The sequence below is a fragment of the Musa acuminata genome, chromosome BXJ2-1 (genome assembly GCF_036884655.1).
Source record: "Musa acuminata AAA Group cultivar baxijiao chromosome BXJ2-1, Cavendish_Baxijiao_AAA, whole genome shotgun sequence".
Taxonomy (NCBI): Eukaryota; Viridiplantae; Streptophyta; class Magnoliopsida; order Zingiberales; family Musaceae; genus Musa; species Musa acuminata.
Window position 1 is genome coordinate 1,957,493 of NC_088338.1, and position 20,289 is coordinate 1,977,781.

At 34.1% G+C, this 20,289-nt stretch overlaps 2 protein-coding genes across 2 annotated transcripts; both read left to right on the forward strand.

The window, feature by feature from the left end:
• The first annotated feature begins 592 nt into the window (after positions 1–592).
• LOC103989627 (endo-1,4-beta-xylanase 5-like) lies at positions 593–7,775 on the forward strand. The gene is made up of 8 exons (XM_009408532.3): positions 593–716; positions 4,730–4,799; positions 5,023–5,069; positions 5,788–6,010; positions 6,084–6,250; positions 6,325–6,423; positions 6,510–7,286; positions 7,358–7,775. Exons 2-8 carry the CDS (start codon positions 4,742–4,744, stop codon positions 7,700–7,702), a joined length of 1,716 nt encoding a protein of 571 aa, XP_009406807.2. The 5' UTR covers positions 593–716; positions 4,730–4,741; the 3' UTR covers positions 7,703–7,775.
• A 7,577-nt stretch (positions 7,776–15,352) lies between these two features.
• LOC103989620 (endo-1,4-beta-xylanase 5-like) lies at positions 15,353–17,991 on the forward strand. The gene is made up of 6 exons (XM_018824895.2): positions 15,353–15,393; positions 15,966–16,188; positions 16,262–16,428; positions 16,502–16,600; positions 16,687–17,463; positions 17,537–17,991. The coding sequence occupies exons 2-6, from the start codon at positions 16,104–16,106 to the stop codon at positions 17,882–17,884; spliced, it is 1,476 nt and encodes a 491-aa protein (XP_018680440.2). The 5' UTR covers positions 15,353–15,393; positions 15,966–16,103; the 3' UTR covers positions 17,885–17,991.
• Positions 17,992–20,289: the final 2,298 nt, after the last annotated feature.

The window sequence follows — 20,289 nt, forward strand, 5'->3', positions numbered from 1 at the left end:
CAAAGGAATATATTTTTGTTAAGTGTTTTAGATTCCCAACATTATAGTTATAAATATGAAGATAGAATTTTAAAAGTTACTTAAAGTTGCATGACCCTAATGAAATAAATATTACATCAGAGGTTGTAGCATTTGGAATGAAGGAACTATGGTAATTACTTAGGACAACAAGTTTTGTTGATTGTACAAAAAATGAAGAGTGATATTCTTAGTTTCAAAGATGTAGATGATTATGAAAAAAAAAAAAAGGTTGGTGGTAAAATAATGAGATGAATATATCTCTTCAAAATTAAGTAGCATCACTAATTTGGTTCTGGCTACTGAGGATGCATTCACAAGTTTGTTGGAATTAAGTGTTGGATTATGAATTCATTCAATTTGTATAGTTGTGATGAATTCTTCAATGATTACAAATTTTCTACATAAGGCACAAAAAATGAGATCAAAATTATTTGAGAGAGTCCTAATTAAATTCAAACTCTTTGGGGATAAGATCGGAATTTGGATTAGAGATCCAAATAGAAAGAACACTTCTCGGTGAATTAAGATTTGTCCCTATAAATACACCTTAAGTCTTAAGATTTTGGTAAGCCGGAAAAGCAAGAAAAAAAATACTTTGATGCTTTTGAGGGTATTTTTTTAGTAGATCTAGAGAGAGTCGAGAGAAAAATTCTTCTAGTTTATGTGAGAAGACATACAAGAAGTTTCATATTCAGGTTAAGTTAAAAAGTGATTCTTTGTATTGATTTTTCAATTTGATTTTATCGGTAGAATTATTATATAAATAGAGAATTATTGAATCACGTTAATCTTACACTTTCTGTATGTTCTTTATTTGTGGATATTGAATTTCTTTCTTGATATCTTGCGTTTTGGATAATATGTGGGAAGAAAAACTAAATCTTTTCAGGTTTAATTCCTATTCCATATAACAAGGGTTGAGGATGAGCTTGTAGCGAGAGAGATTAAGAGAGGGATGGACAATGATGGATAAAAAGAAAGTAAATTTTATCATGAATTATTCAAGCCTACTAGCTTCTGAGTTGATCTTCAAGTTCTCAGCTGAAGAACTGTAATTTTCTCAAGAAGAAATGGCAACTTGTCTCCAAAAACTCTAGTCAACTCTGGTGTTTGATAAGTTTGGGCTCTCATCTAATTCTTCACGACTTCGCCTTTGGGAGATGCCAAAGCTCAGTCAAACATTCCGTGCTTCCACAATTATCACTTTGTAACCTAACCTCAAGTAGACTACTTATGTGATACTGATACAATTTAGTCTTCTTCAATCTCAACAAGCACAGAAAGCATTATTCATATATTTTCTTAGTTTCATGCAAAGCATGCTTGATTTTTCTGGCTCTAATGCTGAATTTTCAGAGACTGATAGCAAATGGTCAAGGTTGATCTTTGTCTAAGTTTCATGTAATTTCTTCTACAATCATTTCTTTCTGCATACTTGTGTGTGACCAATAGAGAAAAATTAGTGGCATGCACAGGGACTTTTCACCTTTTATAATATTGGATACTCTATTCATGTGTATTAGCTGCATACAACACTTCAGATACTGAAGAAGTTTTTGGTTTTCTAGTTAGATTAATTTGATGAAAAATAAAGAGAAATGATTTCTTCCATGTGTTTACTATTTTAGAAAGTGACATAAATGTTGGATATGAGATCAGTAAGGAAAATCAAAATTCTGTAATGTCCTTAATCCATTTTTAATTGTTCTTAGCACTTTTAGCTATTTCATTTGACTTAATATATGACTTAATTTTATGATCATTAACTAGCCATTTTAATTGTTCTTGTTGATTAATTCTTAAGCATTTTGTATGATCAATTTAGTGATGTTTAGATTGTTGATGAGCCTAAATGATTTCAGACCTCTATCCCAAGAATCCAGTAGTCTTTTGCCAGAGATTATTTTACTCTTTTAGTTTCTGCAGACTTTTTACATTTTTCATCTTTTATTTCGTTGATCGAAAACGAAGAAAAACTATATGTGTGCAAAAAATTATTATCCGAATCTATCTTATGCTAATTAAAATTTGCAACATGTAGGAGACACGAGGTATATTGTTAAAAAAACAAATATTGAATGCCAATAACAATAATTCATATTTTGATTGTCCGATAAGCTAGAAATTCAAATCCAATCTAAATAAAAAATTAGAGCTTGCCACATACACGATATCCGGGAGTTAAGAGATTCGATAAATAATCCTTAAAAAATTATATCGTGATGTGCTCGATAAAAATCTATTTGATACTTAAGTCAATAGGGATTCAGTTACTTCAAAATTTATAAAAAAATATTTTTTTATATGAAGTTAGAAACGCACATGGTAACTTTTTATAACGAGAGAGGTAAGATAACAATTGAATTAAAATAAGAGTTAATTCACATGATAGTTATGTAATTATAGTCCTTCATGATTAGGTTCAACTGTATTGTAACTAGAAAACACTTTATAGTCATATTCAATCACATCATCGTCAAATAGTATTTCATGAATCAGGCTTGATTGCATCATTATTTTATTATTATTTTATATCATTATTTTATGATTAGGCTCGACTATATCATAGCCGATACTATGTTTCATAATTGAATTCCACCATTGAATAATGCTTCGTATCTGAGCATTATAATGGAATAGTATACTGTTCATCACCTTTTAAACTAAGGGATCATTGTTGCTTCAGCTTTTAGCTTGCGTAACAAACACTCCGTAGTAGTTCAAATTCACCAAGTGCGATCTGTCACCATCACTTTACGAGTCAACTACATGAGAAAAATCATAATCTTTATTGGCTATCAATCGTCAATGGTTAATTTAAGGCTATTATTAATCAAGAAAACGAAGGATCAAAGGAAGGATTTGATGGTACAATTCAATCTTCATCTAAGAAAAAAAAAACAAAATTCTCATGCATTTATCAATCAAGAACAAATTCTATTAGGAAATTTTGAATACTATATGGTGATTAATCTCCCACCACATATTACTTGCCAAAATAGGTACACATCTTGATAGTGTGTCAAAATATTAATTACATTTGATTAAGTTACATTCATCTCAACCTAATAAAACCTACAATTTTAACCTTTTAAATCTTGGTGTAACTGCATATTGGCACATACATTAGATGAGTTCTTTTATTCTAACCCAATACAACACAAACAAGGTTCAAAAATCTTACCGCTGGATGAGACGTTCGTTCATCCAAACCCTCGACTCTTAAACAACTAGAGATCGTGTTTATTGTACCTAAAATTTTAAGCTAGCAAATGAGATATGATCTTATTTTTGTCCTCGACATGGACCAAATTACTTTGAAAAGATTAATAGTAGTTGTGTTCATAAAAAAAAAATAGATTAGTTGTTCATCAAAATCCAAGATTTGGTTGAAACTTTCCTAATTCTGCTGTGATTGTTTGAGAGTTGTGTTCGTAAATGTCTGAACAGACAGAATTGTGAGATGATAATTAAAATAAAAGTCTATAAGGTGACATGAACGGTAGGTAGGAAACATTAATAACCTACCAAATAAGTTTAAGGGAGATGCATTAATTATTTGTAGCAATTCAAAGCTACTATTCAACTGCCATTTTAAACTTTATTGATGCACTAATGGGCAAATTGCAATATATATATATATATATATATATATATATATATATATATATATACATATATATTCCTGTGAAGTCAATAATTATCATATTTTTCAATCTAAAGTTGAGGTTTGTTTATGCAGTGTCAACTATTTGTTGATTGAAACTCTAATTTGTATATATTAATTAAAACCCATTACAATATTTTAAAATATCAACAGTTTATATTTTTATACGCTTATTTAATCTAAATAATCAACTTTGCAAATAATTATTAGGATTTTTTATGGATGTTAATGACAATAATGTATGATTTCAAATTTTGAAATGATATATATGCTATATCAAAATTTATAAATATAACTAAGTTATTCCACACACACACACACACACATACATATATATATATATATATATATATATATATATATATATATATATATATATATATATATATATATATATATATATATATATATATATATATATTATAATATAACAAAATTTCCATGTAATTATTTTTTAAAGCAGAATTCTACATAAAATTAGTGAATACTACGTGGTGATTAATCTTCATTGAGTGTTGTATTCAGGTTGTCAAAATAGGAAATAATATAATGATGATGATAATGATGATAATAATAGGCTGTATACATTTTCTCTCTCATTGGCAGCCCTTTAGGTATGTCCCTCAATACTCATAATTAAGATTCTATTTCATCTACTAATGGAATGTAACTAATGCACGAATGTTCCATAACATTAAACATTCATAACTAAATAATAATAATAATAATAATAATAATAATAATAATAATAATAATAATAACAACAACAGTTGCATTTTCGTGGCAAATAAATTTTCTTTTCCATATCATTGAAAATACACTATTACTAAACTTGGAAATGAAAATTAAGGATCAAATTTACCTACCTCCTGGCCACTATATAATGTAGGATCTCGCGAGTATTTTTTTTACTTTATTCTTTTAATTCTTACACTTGTCTCCTCCATCGTCACGACGACGACGACGACACCAACCACCACTACCGTCGCCACCTCCTCTTCTTTCTCCTTTTCCTTCTTAACCGAATAGTCATTTTCACAGGTGTGAAGAAGGATGCAGATTTTCTTGCTCAAATTCTTCCTTCTGTTTTCATCTGCTGCAATACTCACAGGTATGTCATGAACTTTGATTGATGTAATGTGTCACACTAATGTAATAAGATGAGCAATTCTGTACACATCAATTGATTAAGATGAGAAAAACATGTGAAATATAATTTAGCTTGAAAGTATAATATTTTTCAGACAAGTTTAGTGCTCTTTTTCCATGTTTTTTTTCCTTCTGTAGCCAAGATAAATAAATTGCTAATGGTTTGTCCTTTCATGTCGCTTCAGGAAATTTGGTGACTTCAACATCCTATGATTATTCTGCAAGCATAGAGGCAAGAGTGTTGTTTGGATTCTTATGAAATTAATATAGTATTTCTCGTATATATGTATGTATTATAATTTATATAGTTCTTCACTATGGCTAATATTATTCAATATTTTTAGGGCTTCTAAGTATCTATACTTGCAAAACTATAACTTATTTATCATTATAATGTCTATTCCTTCAAATTCAAGATCCTTCGCATATGTCACTATGGTTGCCATCCTTTCAAATGTAGGTTGACCACTTCTAACCTTGATTAGATTATTTTGTGTAGGTTAAAGAAATATATAAATCATCTAAAATATTATTAATAAATTTAGTATTAATTATTAAGAATATTATTATAAATTAAATTATTAATACACTTTAAACATTAATCTGATAATAATGTATTAAATTTGTTTATCAAATATTGAGTGTTGAAAACATCTTTCGATATATTTCATAAGTATCAATTAGTTTAGCTCATAAGGAAATTTGATGGTTTATTGAAATCGAAAGAACGTAAAAAAAATTAATACTTAGGTCACTTGTAATTAATGAGAATATTAACACTCTTTCTCTATAGATTACTTAAAAAGTTATTATTATTTTCTCTCTCGTTTAACGCAAATTTATTCGTATCACTTAATCGTCCTTTCTATGAACAAGACATAGCTTTAGTTGGCTGATGATGACGACCCCCACAACCATGGGAATCCTGACATCTCTTCTTCTTCCTACAGTGCTTAGCAGAGCCCCAGAGACCTCAATATGGTGGTGGTATCGTCCGCAATCCAGAATTCAACGATGGCCTCAAAGGATGGTCGGTATTCGGCTATGGCAAGCTAGCCGAGAGGACATCCGACACAGGTAACAGGTTCTTGGCTACTGACGGGAGAAGTTTGTCACATCAAAGCATGTCTCAGAAGGTCTATCTGCAGCGGGGGATGCTCTACACCTTCTCAGGTATTGTCATGTCGATGCCTGCAAGCACCGCTTACGTTACTGCTCGGCGATGACGTTCCTCGTCTTGTTTCAGCCTGGTTGCAGGTCGACCAAGGAAACACCACCGTCACGGCCATCTTCAAGACGGCTAAGGATGGCTTCGTCCACGTCGGAGCGGTTGAAGCCCGGTCGGGGTGTTGGTCGATGCTCAAAGGTGGCCTGACTGCCAAATCCTCTGGCCCAGCTGAGTTCTACTTCGAGGTGACTTTCGACGGCACTCTTCAGCTCGCTTCACACGGTTTAATTTCTTCCGTCTAAGTGTCTGGTGGCTGCAGTGCGAGAACACGAGCGTGGAGATATGGGTGGACAGTGTGTCGCTGCAACCATTCACCGAGGATCAATGGCGAGCTCACCAAGCGGAGAGTATCAGCAAGGTAAGAGATCGGACCGAGTTTCCGGTGTGCACATCGAAGCTATTCGAGTGAAAGCCACAATGAAACAAGAAGTTAACTGCATGCAGGTCCGCAAGAAGACTGTTGCAATCCAAGCCGTGGATGCCAATGGCCGCGCCCTGCCCGGTGCATCAGTCTCGGTTCAGCAGAAGAGGCCCGGCTTCCCCTTTGGTTGCGCCATCGCCAACACCATCCTCGAGAACTCGGCATACCAGAGCTGGTTCACCTCCCGCTTCACCGTCACCACCTTCGAGAACGAGATGAAGTGGTACGCGAACGAGCGGGAGCAGGGCAAGGAGACGTACACCGACGCGGACGCCATGGTCGCGTTCGCGAAGCAGCACGGCATCGCCGTCAGAGGCCACAACGTGGTCTGGAACGACCCTCAAGACGTGCAGAACTGGGTAAAGTCACTCCCCACACAGCAAATTGGGGAAGCAGTGAACAGGAGGTTCGACTCCGTGATGCCGAGATACCGGGGTAAGGTCATCGCTTGGGACGTCGTCAACGAGAACGTCCACTTCTCCTACTTCGAAAGCCAGCTCGGCCAGAACGCGTCGTCCGTCTTCTACCAGCAGGCACACCAGCTCGACCCCAACGCGCTCATGTTCCTCAACGACTACAACACACTGGAGGCGCCCGTAGACGGGAACGTAACTCCGGAAAAGTTCCTCCAGAAGCTGTGGCAGATACAATCCTTTGGAAATCTTTCGCGGATGGCGATCGGGCTTGAGGGCCACTTCGGCACCCCCGACATATCTTACATGAGATCTGCTCTCGATAAGCTTGCAGGAGCTAATGTTCCCATCTGGCTCACAGAAGTGGACGTTGCTCACGCAAACCAGGTACAGTAACTGTTCTGCCTTTGACATCTTCTCCTTGAGTCCATGATCTGACATCTGAAGTAAACATGCAGTCGAAGGATTTGGAGGACATACTGAGGGAAGCATATTCGCATCCAGCCGTGCAGGGTATTGTGATGTGGGGAGCATGGCATCCACAGGGATGCTGGAGAATGTGCTTGACAGACAACAACTTCAAGAACCTGCCGACCGGAGATGTAGTTGACAAGCTGATTTTTGAGTGGAAATCTGATAACCTGGCTGCAACGACTGATGTTGAAGGTCTGCACAGGGCCGAGCTCTTCCATGGCGAGTACAAGATAACAATAAACCACCCTTCAAGCAACTCATCATCTATGCGGAGCTTGACAGTGGATTCAGCTTCACAGAACAACAGTGTACTCAGGGTCATCGTCTAAGCAACTGAATCTGGCAATCACAAAGCCAGATTTCAGTAGATCTTCTTCTTCTATAATTAATTTATTTCTTGAACTTGAGGTCGTCAATGCTTGTTAACGGTTGGAGATTAGGAGGGAAAACCCTAAAAAGTTTCCTCCTTTTACTCTATTATATATATTTATATATATATATATATATATTATGGTGAAAGCCAATCCATTGCTTCCACGTCACAATTTCACATCTCTTTGGCAGTTTCAAGTGATTCAGAGATGAACAAGATCGACATGTAAACCTGTCTAAATTGAAAAATAAGAATTATTTATGTTAATTTTTAGTAAAAAAGTTTACTTATTAACTTAGAATAATTGCTAAATATTTTTCGCTTGGGAAACTGGGATTCTAAATGGAATTGGATAGCTGACTAATATTGGAATTGCAACCTTGAACTTCACATCAGTTGACCCTTGATTGCCTAGATTTTTCTGGTCTTTTATGGCAATACTTGGATTAAAAGATCACAAATAACCAAATACGAAACATGTGATACTTACTAGCCACCAGCAATTTAAATGCACTTGTTAGTCACTGCTATCGTTCTTGGATGTATTTGCAATTAATATCTGTATTTGCATCTCTATTTGCAATTAATATCGTTCTTGGTTATACATGCCTTAAATCAAGTCAAATAAACAAAAATGTTCCACATATCTACCTTTTTGTCAAGAGTGTTGTGCTTGCAAGTTTCAGCTAACCACAGATGAGAGGTACTTCATCAGAAGTTAGATGTGTTTGGAAAGCTATCATATGATGTTGTATTGGTGGTTGAATTTAGTGTGTAACTTAGCATGGTGAGAATGAAGATATTTGCAGCACTAGTTGTAAATTTATATAACAGTAGCATAAAATCATAATTATGTTACTGTTATATAAAATAAAAAATTAATATCATCATCAAAATTAAATAATGATATATTAAGATCAGGATTATATACCTTTCGATGTCATTTCAAAAATATTTATTTGGTGTATAAATGTATTATCATTAGATCCAAAAGCTATACTAATATCAATTTATAAAAAAACTATACTCATATTTATTTCTATTTCTATCCTTCACATGGTTACTATAAATGATGAAACAAAAATTAAAGAGGTTAGAAGATTTTACAATGAAAGCAGAGAATCTAATATAAGAAAGTAAGAGAATCCCTCTTATTTACGTTCTCTTCTATTGAATTTTACTATAAGTGGATTTCTTTTATATTGACTAATAATTATAATCAAGATCTAATTAGATTTATAATATATATTATCTAATTAAATAGGATAATATAATTTAATATTCTTTTACTTAATCCATTAATTGATAAGATATAAATAATTAAAATTAAAATAAATAAAATAAAATTTTATTTAAAAATAAATTTACCTAATTGGAATCTAAAAATTTTAAAAAATTATTTTATATATGGTAATAAATTTTAAAATAAATCAATGAGTCTAATAAGTATAATAATATTATGTTAAATTAGATTACCATTGCAAGTCATAGCGATTGTGAATATGAATCATGAATTTGACTTATCATTGTCTTTACAATTTTTTAATATTTCATTTCTAGGTTGGTCTAGTATACATCTAATATTCAAACTATAAAACTAATATATGGTCTTGTATATATTTGAGCATATAATAAACTTATAACAATACATATATAAGAAATATCCTTCATTTGATTCATTTCTAAGTCATTTTTGAAACAAGTAAATTTTTTTATCGTTGGTAATATGTGTATCATTAATTTATCAAAATTACATACTAAATCTTTCTTCTTGGCTAATATATCTTTTTTGAGACAATCCTTGAATATCTCAATACCAATAACATAAGCTGCATTATTCATATCAATAATATTAAAATTTTTGATAAGAAATATATTAGTTTTATATAATAAACTAAAATTATTACTGACAAATAATATATTATTCATATATAAGACTAATATAATAAACTTTCACCATTGGTAATAGGTGTATAATTAATTGAGTAAAATTATATACTAAATCTTTCTAAGACTTAGCCAATATATCTATTGTGAGATAATCCTAGTAATCCTTGAATATCTCACTACTAATAACATAAGCTGCATTGTTCATATTAATTATTTTAAAATTTTTGATGAGAAATATCTTGATTTCATGAAATAAACCAAAATTACTACTAGGAAGTAATATAGAGATACCTATATGCAAATACGCCATCGTCGGATCCGAAAATTATAGAGATACCTATATGCAAGGAGAAGTAAACTCACATTTTCTCTTCTATCAGATGAAATATGGACTTATGAAGATTGAAAATATATCTCATATCATATATATAGTATTAATGAGGACTTATATATTTATAAGTGGAAGTAAAGGTCTAAAATAAAAAGTAAGGAAATTCATTTCGTCAAGATCATCTCCATCAAAATTATATTATAAATGAGCTTCCTTGTCGATAATTATAACTATAATTTAATTAAATGTATAATTTAATTAAATCTATAATAATACTTACCTAATTAAATAGAATCACTTAATTTAACATGCGTTTATTTATCACCTTCTCTGGTCACAAGTGTCAAATCTCAAACTTGCATGCAAAAGGAGATTACCAATAGTACCTAATATCCCAAACTTCTTGGCCAGCACAGGTTTTGATTTGAGTGAAAGCACAACATTTCAACTGTGTTCATCAATAACTCTCTATCTCTCCTGTCTCTAGCATACGGCTGGCCAATATGTTTAGTATGGAGAAGTCATGTTTTGTTTGCAGTGGACAAGTCGATCATTTCCTACGTCTATTTTGGCGATGAAGGAGAGTTTGATTAAACACTATCTGATTAAAGAATCGCACGCATCAAATGTCTCTTTATTTCAGCTTTGGTTGTGGCTTGTGATCAACTCTTTCATTTCCTTAGATTCAAATATTATCACCATCAACGCATCTCTTTCTGATCTCTGGAAAACAAAATTTTGTGAGGCCTTTCCGTCTAATTTAGACTCATTTGTATTGCATGATCTGTGGACAGATTGTTAGCACTGATCGAGTGACGCACGCAAACTGCATGTCAGGAGAAGACAAGAGGACAGAGATTCAAACACATCCATATTTCTTGTCACACCGTATACGATTTTTATACATTAACATAAAATTTATTAGGGTTGATAAATATCTTAGAAGTTCTAATTATACTTAAACTAAGATTAAAAAATTAGTGATCCAAGTAAAAAGAATAGTCCTTTGTAGGTATTTTGAGATTTTTCTCTCTCCCTAACATAAACTGTATAATTTGTTGGAAGATAAACTGAATCTTTTCAGTTTAATTCTAATTGCATATGAAAAGGGTTGAGGATGAGTTTGTCGCAAGGGAGATTGAGAGAGGGATCGACAATGATGGATAAAATGAACGTAAATTTTACTGTCTCTAATGTTATCTTTCTCCTCTGTCTTATCATGAATTATTGAAGCCTACCAGCTTCTGAGTTGATCTTCAAGTTCTCAGAAGAACTATAATTTCTCGAGAAGAAATGGCAACTTGATCTCCATAAACTCTAGTCAACGCTGGTGTTTGATAAGTTGGGACTCTCATCTAATTCTTAATGACTTCGTCTTTGAGAGATGCAACAGCTCAGTCAACATTCCATGGCTTCCACAATTATCACTTTGCTACCTAACCTCAAGTAGAATACTTATGTGATAATGATACAATATAGTCTTTTTCAATCTCAACAAGCACAGAAAGCATTACAAGAAACAAAAATGAAGTAGATTGAAGAAACTAAGCATGATGTACCAGTATATGACCAAACCCAGACCCTCTTCTTAAGAGAACTAAATCTTCTTTTCTTAGTTTCATGCAAAGCATGCTTGATTTTTCAGAGACTGATAGCAAACAGTGTCATGTGAGTGTATTTAAGGTTGATCTTTGTCAGTGTGTTGTCTAAGTTTCATGTAATTTCTTCTACAATCTCAGACAGCTCCATCACTTCTTCCTCATGCTTGTTTTGAGTGACCCATGGAGAAAAGTTAGTGGCATGCACAGGTACTTTTCACTTTTTGGAATATTGGATACTCTGTTGATGCATATTAGCTGTACATACAACACTTTGAGATACTCAAGGAAGGTTTTGTTTTTCTAGTCAGGTTAATTTGATAATAGTGAAGAGAATTGATTTCTTCCTTGTGTTTGCTTTTTCAGAAACATGACATAAATGTTGGATATGAGATCAGTAAGGGAAACTCAAATTTTTGTAATGTCCTTAGTCCATTTTTAATTGTTGTTAGCCCTTTTAGATATTTCATTTGACTAAATATATGATTTAATTTGATGACCATTAACTAGCCATTGATTAGTCATTTTAATTGTTTTTGTTGATTAATTTTATATCATTAATTTAGTGATGTTTAGATTCTTAATGAGCCTAAGTGGTTTCAGGATTGAGACCTCTATGGCAAGACTTAAATATCATATATTTTACTTATTTCTTTATCAGATCCCATATGGTCTTACTCTATTGAAAAAAAAATCATATACTGAATGCCAATAATAATGATTTTACATGACATGTGTTAATTTATATTTTGATTATCTGACATGTTAGGGATTTATATCTAATTTCGATCCGACATGTTGATGTGTTGAGGTACCGAGGTATGCAATAAGACATGATATATCGGATTGCATATATGTCAGAATTCTCTTATCATTTATTTTCTGTTCTTATCATCTATTTGTTATATTTTGATACGTTGAGGAATATAAGACACAATATTATTCAATAGACCTATGTGAACATGTTATTTGTCGACATCTTGATGCATTGGTCTCGAGTCATTAGAGAACACTTCCCATTACGTTAGACGATCGCTCATGATTGGGTTTATATGCATCATAATTACGGGACATTTTATGGATGAATTCAGTTACGTCATCATCGAACGATGCTTGATGGTTAGGTTTGGCCACATCATATTTAGATGACACTTCATGGCTAAACTCGAATCTCCTTTATTTGAGATATATGTGTGATTGGTCATTGTTATGTTAATTTTTAGCTTGAGTAATGCACAATTTTATCTTACAGTTGGTTTTTCATCGACTAATCGAAGAGCCACGAAAACAATCAATCAAACTATCAAGATCCGATAAGATTGTAATCTCGACCATCAATCTTGAATGGCCAATTTGTGGCCATTGTTAATCAAGAAAATGAAGGGTTTGATGCTAAAATTCAATTTTCATCAAAGAAAAAACTCATTGATAACAAAATTCCCATTCAGCTATTAATCTAGAAAAATTCTACTATAAAATTTAGAATATTATATGGTGATTAATCACCATCACATATTGATTGCCAAAATAGCAACGTCGTGATCGTCCGTCATAATAATAATAATAATTATTATTATTATATTTGATTAGCTTATATTCATCTCAACCTAATAAAACCAATAATTATATATTGGCACGTACACCAAAAAAAGTCTTTTTATTCTAAGAAAATACTACACAAACAAGTTTAGAAAATGTTACCGATATGTTCATCCGAATCCTCGACTCATAAACAACTAGAGATTGTGTTTATCGTACCTAAAGCTTTAAGCTAGTGAGATATGATCTTATATTTATCCACAGACCATAACTTTGAAAAGATAAGATTTCAATGAGGATTGAGGATATCCTCTACTCTGTTGAGGGAAATCCTCTAATCTATTATCCACTGAGGGAAATGCTCGGAAATCTTCCCTCTTATAAATAGGAGAGGGACGTATGTAAATACAATTAAGTTTCTTTAATAATTTTTCTTATCTTCTATTTTTTTCAATATGATATCAGAGCAAGTGAGACGAACAAGGCTCTACGACCATCGAATCACCACATCAGACTTCGTTCTTCGTTCGTTGTACGGTCATCCGTTGTACGATGGGTGACACCACTCTTTTCCTCTTTTGCAATTATCTTCTCTATTGTAGCTTCCTCCTCTGCTGTAGCATTACTGTTTCTCTACTGCAGCTTCTTCCTCTACTGTACCTCTGTTATAGCTTCTTCCTGCAACTATTTCCTCTGTTGCAACTCATCTATTGCAGCTTTTCCTATACAGCAATAACAATAACAGCAGTGATTTGCTCTTGCCCTACTCACGAAGCCTCTCGCTCGTAAACTGTTTGCTTTATATCGATCTAAGATTGGTGTCCTTGATATGAGCATATCTTGCAAGGGCATGATAGCATATAAGATTTTCTCAACTATATGAGAATATCTCTCTACTCTATTGAGGGAAATCCTTTAATCTGTTGAGAAAATCTAATCTGCTATCATGTCTCACCAAGATGGTGCTCCTATCAAGGACACTAATCTTGGATCGATGTAAAGTAAAAAGTTTACGAGCGAGAGGCTTCGTGAGTAGGGCAAGAACAGATCGTTGCTGTTGTTGTTTGCTGCGGCTATGACAGCGACGGTTGTGAATGTTTGGTTGAAATTTTCTAATAGTGTTATTAAAAAAAGAAGAACAAATGTTTATCAAAATCCAAGATTTGGTTGAAACTTTTCGAATTCAGCTGTGAATGTTTGAAAGTCGTGTTCGAATATTATTCAGCTGCCATTTTAAACTTTATTGATATCCTAACGAGCAAATTATAACATATATACATATATATTCTTATAAAGGCAATAATTTTCATAATTTTCAATCTAAATTTGAGGTTTGTTTATGCAGCGTTAACTACTTGTTAATTTAAAAACCATTACAATATTTAAAATACTATGACATTTTATCCAACATTGCAAATAGTTATTAGGTCTTTTAATGGATGTTTTCTTTTGTTTTTTGTTTTTCTTTTTTGATGGACGTTAATGACAATAATGTAAAAAATGGATTTCAAATTTTGAAATGATATATATGCTCTATCAAAATTTATAAAGATAAATTAGTTATTCCTAAACATATATATAATCCTTTATAACAAAATTTCCTTGGCACTATTATTCAAAACAAAATTCTACATAAAATTAATGAATACTATATGGTGATTATTCTCTATTGGGAGTTGTATCGAGGATGCCAAAATAGAAAATAATAAATTAATAATGATGATGATGACGATGATAATAATAATAATAGCAGTAGTAGTAACAACAATAACAACCATCCTTCAAGTAACTTTTCTTTTTCCATATAATGGGAAATAAACTATTACTAAACTTAGACAATGAAAAATAAGGATCAAACTTACGTACCCCTTAGCTATTATATAATGTAGGATCTTGTGTTCCTTTTTATTTTATTCTTTTAATTCCTACACTTCTCCTCCTCCTCCTCCACCACCACCATCTTCTCCTCCTCCTCCTCCTCAACTAAATAGTCATTTTCATAGGTGTGAAGAAGGATGAAGGTTTCCTTGCTCAAATTCTTCCTTGTGTTTTCATCTGCTATATTTACAGGTATGTCACGAACTTTGATTGATGTAATATGTCACATTGATGCAATAAGATGAGCAATCCTTTGCACATCAATTGATTAAGATGCGAAAGATATATGAAGTATGATTTAGCTAAAAAGGAGGATATTCCTCAGGATAAATTACTAATGGCTTGTTCTTTGATGTGGCTTTAGGAAATTTGGTGACTTCAACATCCTATGATTATTCTGCGAGCATAGAGGCAAGAATGTTGTTTGATTATGATGAAATTAATATATTATTTTTTTCATATATATGTTTTATAATTTATATAGTTCTTCACTATGACTAATATTATTCAAATTTTTTAAGGCTTCTAAATATATATACTTGCAAAGCTATAATTTATTTATCATTATAATGTCTAATTTATATGTTCCTTCAAATTCAAGATCCTTCACATTTGTCAATATGGTTGCCATCCTTTCAAATCTAGGTTGACCATTTTCTAACCTTGATTAAGATTATTTTGTGTAGGTTAAAGAAATATATAAATATGTAAATTATTTAAAATATTATTAATAAATTTAGTATTAGTTATTAAGGATATTATTATAAATTAAAATTTTAGTACATCTTAAATATTAATATAATAATAATGTATTAAATTTATTTATCAAAGATTGAGGGTTGGAAACACCACTGCATATATTTTACAAGTATCAATGAGTTTAGCTCCTAAGAAATTTGATAGTTTATCGTATAGCTTTAGGTGGCTGATGATGATGACCCCCACAACCATGGGAATCCTGACGTCCCTTGTTCTTCCTACAGTGCTTAGCAGAGCCCCCGAGACCTCAGTATGGTGGTGGTATCGTCCGCAATCCAGAATTCAACGATGGCCTCAAAGGATGGTCGGTATTCGGCAATGGCCAGATAGCCGAGAGGACATCCGACACAGGTAACAGGTTCATGGCTACTGAGCGTACACGCTTGTCACATCAAAGCGTGTCTCAGAAGGTCTATCTGCAGCGGGGGATGCTCTACACCTTCTCAGGTATTGTCATGTCGATGCCTGCAAGCACCGCTTACGTTACTGCTCGGCGATGACGTTCCTCGTCTTGTTTCAGCCTGGTTGCAGGTCGACCAAGGAAACACCACCGTCACGGCCATCTTCAAGACGGCAAAGGATGGCTTCGTCCACGTCGGAGCGGTTGAAGCCCGGTCGGGGTGTTGGTCGATGCTCAAAGGTGGCCTGACTGCCAAATCCTCAGACCCAGCTGAGTTCTACTTCGAGGTGACTTCGACGGCACTCTTCCGCTCGCTTCACAAGGTTTAATTTCTTCCATCTCAATGTCTGGTGGCTGCAGAGCAAGAATACGAGAGTGGAGATATGGGTGGACAGTGTGTCGCTGCAACCGTTCACCGAGGATCAATGGCGAGCTCACCAAGAGGAGAGCATCAACAAGGTAAGAGATCAGACCGAGTTTCCGGTGTGCACATCGAAGCTGTTCGAGTGAAAGCCACAATGAAACAAGATGTTAACTGCGTGCAGGTCCGCAAGAAGACTGTTGCAATCCAAGCCGTGGATGCCAATGGCCACGCCCTGCCCGGTGCATCAGTCTCGATTCAGCAGACGAGGTCCGGCTTCCCCTTGGGTTGCGCACTGAAGAGTACCATCCTCCAGAGCTCGGCATACCAGAGCTGGTTCACCGCTCGCTTCAATGTCACCACCTTCACGAACGAGATGAAGTGGTACTCCAACGAGAAGGTGGAGGGCAACGAGACGTACGCCGTGGCGGACGCCATGCTCGCGTTCGCTAAGCAGCACGGCATCGCCGTCAGAGGCCATAACGTCGTCTGGGACGACCGTCAATATGTGCAGAACTGGGTGCAGTCGCTCCCCACACAGAAACTCCGGGAAGCAGTGAACAGGAGGTTCAACTCCGTGATGACGAGATACCGAGGTCAGGTCATCGCTTGGGACGTCGTCAACGAGAACGTCCACTTCTCCTACTTCGAGAGCAGGCTAGGCGAGAACGCGTCGTCCATCTTCTACCAGCAGGCGCACCAGCTCGACCCTAACGCCCTCATGTTCCTCAACGACTTCAACACACTGGAGGCTCCCGAAGACGAGAAAGTAACTCCAGTAAAGTACCTCCAGAAGCTGCAGCAGATCCAGTCCTTTGGAAATTTTCCGCGCATGGCTATCGGGCTTGAGGGCCACTTCACCACCCCCGACATATCTTACATGAGATCTGCTCTCGATAATCTTGCAGGAGCTAATGTTCCCATCTGGCTTACAGAAGTGGACGTTGCTCACTCAAACGAGGTACAGTAACTGTTCTTCCATTGACATCTTCTCCTTGAGTCCATGATCTTTGACATCCGAAGTGAACGTGCAGTCGAAGCATTTGGAGGACATACTGAGGGAGGCATACTCGCATCCAGCTGTGCAGGGAATTGTGATATTTGGGGTATGGAATCCAATGGGATGCTTCAGCAGAATGTGCTTGACGGACGTCAACTTCAAGAACCTGCCCACTGGGGATGTGGTTGACAAGCTGATTTCTGAGTGGAGGACTCATAATGTGGCTGCAACAACTGATGCTGATGGTCTGCACAGGGCCGAGCTCTTCCATGGCGAGTACAAGATAACAGTAAACCACCCTTCAAGCAACTCATCATCGGTGCGGAGCTTGACAGTGGATTCAGCTTCACAGAACAACAATGTACTCACGGTTATGGTCTAAGCAACTGAATCTGGCAATCACAAAGGCAGATTTCAGTAGGTCCTGTTCTTCGATAGTTCTCTTATTTCTTAGAAACTTGAGGTCGCAAGTGCTTGGTAAAGGTTAGAGATTAGGAGGGAAAAAAGGTTTTTCCTCCTTTTACTCTTGCAGGACACTTGTTGACTGAATTAAATATTTAATAATCAATTCTAATTAATTTTTATCTAATGATTGATTTAATCTTAGGATTATATTAATTGTTTCTTTTGGATGGTCGATAATTTAGTAAATATCTTAATGACAACAAAGTGAGTAATAATAAGTAAACAATCATGAAACAAGATCATGAATAGGAACAGAAATAACAAGTCAATTTATAATCATTTAATCTTCCTGACATATATTCAACCCAGATTTTTTATTAACCATTTTCCTCTCAATAAGTGAAGATAAATTATTCTTATTATAATTTTTCCATTTCAAGCATAAGAGGGAAAATTTGTACTCAATCTTTTATAAAACATCTCTTACCTCTTATAACTAAATATTATTATAAAATTAAAAAGGAAGAAGTGACTCAAACAATAGAGAGTTACAATACTTTATAAATTCAACGTTGGATTCTTCATATGTCAAGCTCTCATAAGGTACTTATAACCCTCAATAGACTTTAAAAATAGAGTTAAAAAAGTTTAAATTCTTAATATTTCATAGTATAAATAGTATTATTATTATATTTTTTTGAAAAAAAATATATAATTCTATACTTCGATTGTACTATCACTATAATAGGTGGTACCACTACCTCCTAGGTGGTACCACTATTGAAATAATTTATAAAGCTCAAATTATCCTTGTAAGATAATCAGGCGATATCATCGCTTGGGTTCGATGGTATGACCACCCCCAAGTTCTAATTTTAAATCAACTTTAAGTCTAATGACTATTGCAAACTTGGGCTCTTTTTCAACTTGATGCCAATTCAAATTGATTGAAAATAATCTCAACCAAGACCTTGACTCATCAACCACTCACGTGGCACATATTTAAATCTTCTAAAATGTTGTTCACTCTTTTGACATGTTATTTGATCTTTCAAAATTTCATTCAAATCTCTAATATATTGTCTTATCCTCTAACACAACATATAATCCTATAATATATTGACTTTGTCATATTATCTGTTCTTCCAATGCGATATTTGATTCTTCTAACACGAAGTTTGATATCCAATACATCGAACAATTCTCTAACTCAACATCTAATTTCTTGCACAATAATCTTTTAGTATAATGTCCAATTGTCTAACTTGACATTTGGTCATTTTGTTATGAACGATCGTCATGCACCCTCAACACCTTCGTTAACGGGCTATTCTTTACTTTTGTTTGCTTGTATATATGTTTGGACAATGTGTTTTACCTTATTTTTTTATATTTTACTTAAAAAATATAAGCAGAAATAGTTTAAAGGCTATAGAGTGATCACTAATTAGAATGGCCAAAACTATGACAATGGCTCAATTGTTGCATATCATGACTTATTTTCCTATAAGCTACGATGTGGAGAAAAACATCAGGCATCTCAGCACCCTAGAACCCCGAGGGTGGCACTTAGGTGGATGGAGATTTAGGGTAGTGTTGGGCATTGATTGGATTCACAAGTTTATATGTTAAGCCTATGGAAACTTGATAACACACCCAACACTTGGTGAGCAGTTGTTTGTGGACTTACAATTATTCGTTTATATTCCAAAGTTCTTGTCTTCTCCTTCCTTTTTTTTTCTCTCTTGCATACTAAGCATTTATTGATTTGTTTATAAAATTGCTCTCTTAGTGAAATGTTAGGATTTGTCTATTACTTGATTTCAAATTGATCAATTTGGTCTTTTACAAGTCCTTCATGACCTGATCAAGGTTGCAACTAGGTTGACCTTCTGTGAATAGATAATGTAAGGGTGTCTTATGACTTTGGCAATTTTAACTAAGTCTATGATATCAATGCAAAGTTGCCTCAGGATTTAGATATTTCAAACTAAGTCTATGATATTAATGCAAAGGTACCTCGGATAATTCTAGGTCTGTGATAATTCGATGATCCGAGTCTAAATTAAAGTATTTTCTAACAACATATTAGTTCATCAAACTTAACATCAATAATTTCTTGATCGGGTTTAGTTATATCATCCTCAAATGATACATTAGACAGGATTTGATTACATTATGGTCAAAATACTCCGTGGTCAAATTTGAACTTATGATCATCAAACAATTCTTCATGGTCGAGAATGAATTATAGTGTTGTCGTGTGTGCCCATCATTATGCGAGCCGTGTGTGTCGTTGCTCGTTGTTCTTAGGTTTTCAACTTGCATAAAGGACACACTATATTGGTTTAGATTAGCTCTATTATTTGTCACTGCCACTTC